This window comes from Terrapene carolina, unplaced genomic scaffold, assembly GCF_002925995.2.
Source record: "Terrapene carolina triunguis isolate 2854851 unplaced genomic scaffold, T_m_triunguis-2.0 Scaffold85, whole genome shotgun sequence".
NCBI lineage: Eukaryota > Metazoa > Chordata > Testudines > Emydidae > Terrapene > Terrapene triunguis.
In genome coordinates, this window is record NW_020664436.1 from 49,553,073 (window position 1) to 49,559,011 (window position 5,939).

The 5,939-nt window shown below is 51.7% G+C and overlaps 1 protein-coding gene across 1 annotated transcript; it reads right to left on the reverse strand.

Moving 5' to 3' along the window:
* Positions 1 to 261: 261 nt before the first annotated feature.
* SLC35D3 (solute carrier family 35 member D3) lies at positions 262 to 3,395 on the reverse strand. The gene is made up of 2 exons (XM_024207752.3): positions 2,960 to 3,395; positions 262 to 1,233 (listed from the first exon to the last, which is right to left on the reverse strand). Exons 1-2 carry the CDS (start codon positions 3,393 to 3,395, stop codon positions 407 to 409), a joined length of 1,263 nt encoding a protein of 420 aa, XP_024063520.2. The 3' UTR covers positions 262 to 406.
* Positions 3,396 to 5,939: the final 2,544 nt, after the last annotated feature.

The following is a 5,939-nucleotide window of genomic DNA, read 5'->3' on the forward strand; positions in this document are numbered from 1 at the left end:
CTACTTTAATGAGGGGTGATTGCAAAGTAGTAAATATTTGTAGGATGATATCCTTATTTTGCTGATCAGAGCTTCTCAACAGTTCAGGTCTGATTCTGATCTCACTCTTTTGTAAATCAGGAGTAACTCCACTGAAGACAATGGAATTACATTTAGTGTAAACCAACTTTAAGGCCTGTCCTACACATAGATTGTGTACCAAATTAACTGTTTCGGTTAGGGTTGTGATTTTATACTAGTATAATTAGTGTGGGACAGCTCTTTGCATGGATGTTGTTACACTGTTACAACAGTATAAAGAATAACCCTATAAAGGTGCTTAAAATGTACATCGTGTCTCCCTCCCTACACAAGGAACCAAGTAGATGTGTCCTCAACCAGGAATATATTTTAAAAATTCTGCTTTTCAGGGAGTTGGTAACTCCTCATTTTCTATTAAATAATCTTTCTTTATATAATTAGTCCCCCTGACCAACCTCCATACTCCAAGGTAGGCCTCTTTTAATGAGCTCTTGTTAACTTCTTCAGTGCTAGCTTCTTTTTGGACAATGGGCACCTTTGCTGTCTCCACAGTGCTGTCCTTCTGTTCCTCTACACACAGACTATCCCCAGTTGCTGATTCCTTTACAGCTGTCACTTCAGTCCCTTTCTCCTTGGATATCTCCTCCATTACAAATGGTGGTTGGCCTCCAGCATGTCCCTTCTCCTCTTCCTCTCTAGCTTCTTTCTCCAGGTCTTCATAGTTGCTCTGCCGTCTGGTCTCAATGTACTTGACCACACAGTAAATGACAGAGCCCAAGGTATTGACCACTACACCTGCTATAAACAGCTTTGTGGGTGCCACATCATTGAATGCCACCATCCCCACTGTGATGGTTGCTATGCTCTTCACCACCCCAACAAAGCTCGTGGTCACAGCTGAGTTAATGTAGGTGCAGTGAAGGGTGGTAAAGTTCATGGCACAGCCAAACAAGATACAAGCAATAAAGGTGCATGTCATGACAGGGTCCTTCCAGCCTGGGAAAGACCAGACGTTGATGGAATCCATGCTGGCAAAGGAGCAGATAATGAGAAAAGGAGTAGCCAAAACAGCAATCGCATATTGGGCTGTCAGGGGTCCATAGTCACTATCTGCACTTGTCTTTTGAATGAGCACCAAATATGCAGCATGTACCAGCACAGCCAGTGCTCCTGTCACATACCCTACGGGGTCACCAGTCAGGTCACCAGCTCCTGCCAGAAGAGACAGAAAGAAAAATGCATTTACAAGAGAGAGAGAAAGAGATGAGAAGGAGGGGGAACCATGTTCTTATTTGTGACATTATTTAAGACCAAACAGAGAGACAACATCCGTTTAAACTAATGTTACTGATGATTTCTGATTACTATCCTAAATTACACTATCTTCTGACCAATAGCTAGATGAAAAGTCACCATCCCATACAAAATCTCTCTCTCCCTTATTTCAAAGTCATCCCTTTAACATATTATTCTCCAGATCCGACCAAGCAAGAGAGTTTTATCTCAGAGCCAAAATTCGTTTGCATCCACTCTTTTTGGGGGGTGGGGAGGGAGGAAAGTAAGGAAGAGAGAAGGAAGGAAGAAAAAGGAAACATTCAGTTAATATATAATCATAGCAGGAAAATATTTTTGTATTGCTGTCTCTGCCTCAAACTATCCCCAGAGCTCAGTACCAGCGGGGACGTGCCATTTAGCTTTCAGTGTTCAGTCTCCAGATCCTGCCCTTCCTACCTCCCTCCAATAAAGCAGGAAGCTTCTGGCGTCCGGAGAAGGAGCCCAAGGTTTGGTTTCAGTGCAAAATGAACCGTATGTTTTTCATTCCGGTTCCATGGATAGTTCATAAATCCGTGTGCTGACATGTTCCTAGCAGAGCCAGATTCTGCCTTCAGAACCCACACAGGGATGTCACCGTTGCGGTCAATGGAAGTAAAGCGTGAGGATCCGAGGGCAGAGTTTGGCTTTCCCTCTTGATGCCCGGTTGCAGCTTCCAGCTGCCGCCTCCTTTCCAGATCCCCGGCTTCCCTGCTGGAGCCTCCGATCTACCCCAGCCTCTCAAGGAGAAGCCAGGCAGCTCCCAAGGGCGCAGAACTCGTGGGTGGGAGAAGGGACAAGGGTGATCGCCTTCTCAAAACTCCTATTTCTATGTAGCCCACCAGTATAACCGGGACATTCCTCGCTGGTCCCTGTAGCCCCAGGTAAAGGGAAGAGCTGGAAACCACCCCGTTCACCAGACCTGCCCTGCACAAAGGGATCGCTGCTCCCAAGCCACAGAGAGTCGGGAACAATTTAACCTTCTTGCCCCCCAGAATAACAGTCCCGTACTGACCTATTCCAAGCCGAGGGGAAGGAAGCTCAGAGGGGATGCGAGGGGAAAGGGGCCGATGTGCTGGGGAAGCAGGGATGAGAGATCAGCGCGGAGCGAGTGAGCTAAGGGGGGTCGGAAGGAGGGGGTGACAAGGCTGAGAGGGGCTAAGGAGTGGCAGAGAGGGAGGAAGATGACAGGAGTGGCAGGGTGGGAGTGTGTTGGGGGAGGAGGGTCTGCAAGAGGAAGATGAGGATGGATGGGGGGATTGGAGAGGTTGGAACAGGGATGGGAGAGAAGGGATGGGGTGAGGGGTTGGCCGAATGGCACAAGAGGTAACGGGGACGGGGTGAAGGGTTGGTGGGGACGGGAGGAGAGGTGATGAGGGCATGGGGTGGGGGTGGGTAGGGTCAGCAGCGCTGGTGACGGGGCGGAGGGAAGGTGAGTGTGGATGGGGCGATAGGGTGACGGGGCGATGGGCTGAGAGGTGGGGGGATAGGAGGGAAGATGATGGGGTGAGGACGGGGCGATGGGGATGGGAGGGGATGGGGGATGGTGACGGGGCGATGGGGACAGCAGTGCGGGCGATGGGCTGAGGGACCGGCCGAGGGGAGGCCGGGGCGGGGCCGGGCTCACCTGCCAGCGCTGCCCCGCAGGTGGTGACGAGCACGGCGCCCAGCACCCCGGCCGAGGGGCCGCCGTTCTTGAGCACCAGGACGCCCAGCAGCAGGGTGGCCAGGGGCAGGCAGCGCTTGAACACCACGTACATGGGCAGGCTGAGCCCGCGCAGCGCCCACAGGGTGAGGCTGGACTGCAGCGTGGAGAGCGCGGCCACGGCCGCGAAGGGGCGCGCCAGGCTGAGCCCGAAGGGGGGCAGGGCCACCAGCCCCAGGCGCCGCAGCAGCGCCAGGCTGAGGGCGGCCACCGCGCTGCTCAGGCACTGCAGCAGCGTCAGGAAGGCGAAGTGGTAGCGGCTGAGGAGGAACTTGAGCAGGATGTTCAGCGAGCCCGAGAAGAGCCCGTGGGCCACCGCCACCCCGATGCCCAGCGCGCGGCCCCGGCACAGCCGCATGGCAGCCCGCTCTGCGCCCGCTGCGCCCGGGCTCCAGCAGCACCTGCCGGGGGGAGGGGGGAGGCTGCGATCCCCGTTATGCCTGGGCGCCGCCGGGTTCCCGCCGCCGGAGCAGCAGCAGCAGCAGCTCCGCTCTGTGGGTCCCCAGCCCGGGCAAGTAACACTGATCCCAGCGCCGCTCGCTCGCAGCAAAGGGACAGGAGGGCGGGGGAGGGGCTGATCTGGGGGGCGGGGGGATCCCATGGAGAATCTCTCCGCAGCCCTTGGAAACCCCTTGTCCAGAGGAGCCCGAGTTCCTGCTGACGCGCGCGGGGCTGGGTGCCCGCGCTGCACTTCCCATTACTTTAATTACAGCGGGATCCTTTTCTTGCATTTGCTCATTCTCCTTCCTGACCGCTTCCATGGCCCGGGGATGAGTCACTGCTGGCCGGGTGGGGTTTTGTTAAAAGCCAATACCTTGAAAGGTAAGGGGCTAACACTCGGCCAGGGGGGTGCACCAGCGCCTGCCCCCTCCTCCTTACACTGTCCCATCCACACGGGGCAAGCGATTGAGGCTCTAACCCCTCATCCCTTTAAACGGGGGAGTGGGATCTGGGGGAACAACGAAATCGCCCAATTTCCTCACCCACAAACATTCTTTGCGCCCCAAAACCCGACCCACAGAAGGGTCCGCGTGGAATTAATTTACACCAACAGAGTCTCCCCTCCCTACTCAGTAAGTGACACTGAAAAGGGTGTGGGAGGGGGCGATGGAGGGGGGCTCCGAAGGAAATGCCAATCTCGCTTCTGCCTCGACTCAAGCGCCTCCAATTTATATTCCCGTGTAATCGGCATACAGCCAGGAGGGGTTAACCCATCGGCAATCCAAGCGTTTTCCGAAGAAGTGATTGCTGTTGACACAAAGTTTTAAGTACCTAATAAAACATTATGAAACGCCACCTCGGGCTTTTTGTTAGCCCGCCTTGAATTGCGGCGGTTCGACATAGATCAGAGAGATGCCCTGCTAGACTGGAGGGAAAAGTCCTGTCCGGAGGTTTTAGAGCAAAGTACCCGAGCAGCCACTGGAAGCTGGAAAGAGCAACTGCAAACTGCACATGGTGGGGATTATCTCCCCGAGCTGTTAGGGAACCGCCACACCTGTGCAGACATAACACACCTCCCCAGCACCATGTTGCAGCTTGGTTACCTGATTAACTTTAGAACATAAGAACATAAGAACTTTATAGTCAAAACATCTGTAACCAGGTGTTATGGAAGTGCAGGAGAAACGGGCTACCTGCCCTCTGTAAAAGCCAAGCAAGTGGAAGGCAGGTCCCCCCCCCCCCTTTTAAAAGCACAGGGGTCTTCTAAAATTAACCAGAGCCAAGCAAATTTTATTAATTTGTCTTGTAAAGGTCGTTGAGTGCTTTTCAAAATCGCGTAAGGCAGTATTTTCTGAAGGAACACCCCACAGGCTAACCTAACAGTCGGACCTTTTAAATCAAACAAAACGTTAATAAAAGACGCGCAGAATATGTGCACCATATCAGCAGGAAGGCGCAGACCCGGCAGTAACTTAAGTTTTGTTCCCGTAACTTTAACATATTAAAGATTTAGTACAAGGGCGTTTCCAACAGTGCATTTTAATCCGCGGACGGTTGAAAATCAGCAGCTGGTTACAATAGATCAGGAATTTTCTCAGATGATGTCAAATCTAATCCGCTATTGCATTATCACACTGACAATCTAGTTCTGACTGCCCATTGTCTCCATACACTTCAGTACTAAATCAGATGGTTTTTATGACACCATCAGCCAAACCATTAATTCAAGCCCACCAAAAGCAGGCTCGCCGTGCTGCAGTGTATGGGCTAGAAGCTGGTTTGCATTCAGGGCATCAACACAGGTTCACCCGCTAGGATCCTGAATGAAAACAGACTACAGCGGTGGGCAGTAAACGCCTGCCCTTAAACTATCCAATGGAGCCCAAGGAAAAAGTTCACGCATAATGGTTCTGCTCCAGAGCCCACTGAAATCAGCGGACCCCCCATTAACTTCAGTGGACGTGGGATCAAACGCATTGCCCTCTCTCTGTTGATAATCCCTCTCTTCTCTTGACTCGCAGTTTCACATTCTCTAGGAAGAGTCAGCACATCAGATAGTCATACCCCTCAAGCTACAAAAAGAACAGGAGTACTTGTGGCACCTTAGAGACTAACACATTTATTTGAGCATAAGCTTTCCAGGGCTACAGCCCATTTCATCGGATGCATAGAATGGAGCATATAGTAAGGAGATATATATACACATACAGAGAACATGAAAAGGTGGGTTATATATACACATACATATCTATCTAATCTATCTCCTTACTATATGCTCCATTCTATGCATCCGATGAAATAGGCTGTAGCTCACGAAAGCTTATGCTCAAATAAATTTGTTAGTCTCTAAGGTGCCACAAGTACTCCTGTTCTTTTTGCGGATACAGACTAACACAGCTGCTACTCTGAAACCTGTTTTAAGCTACAGTTCCTCCCCTAATTTGCGGCTTCCTATGCTTTG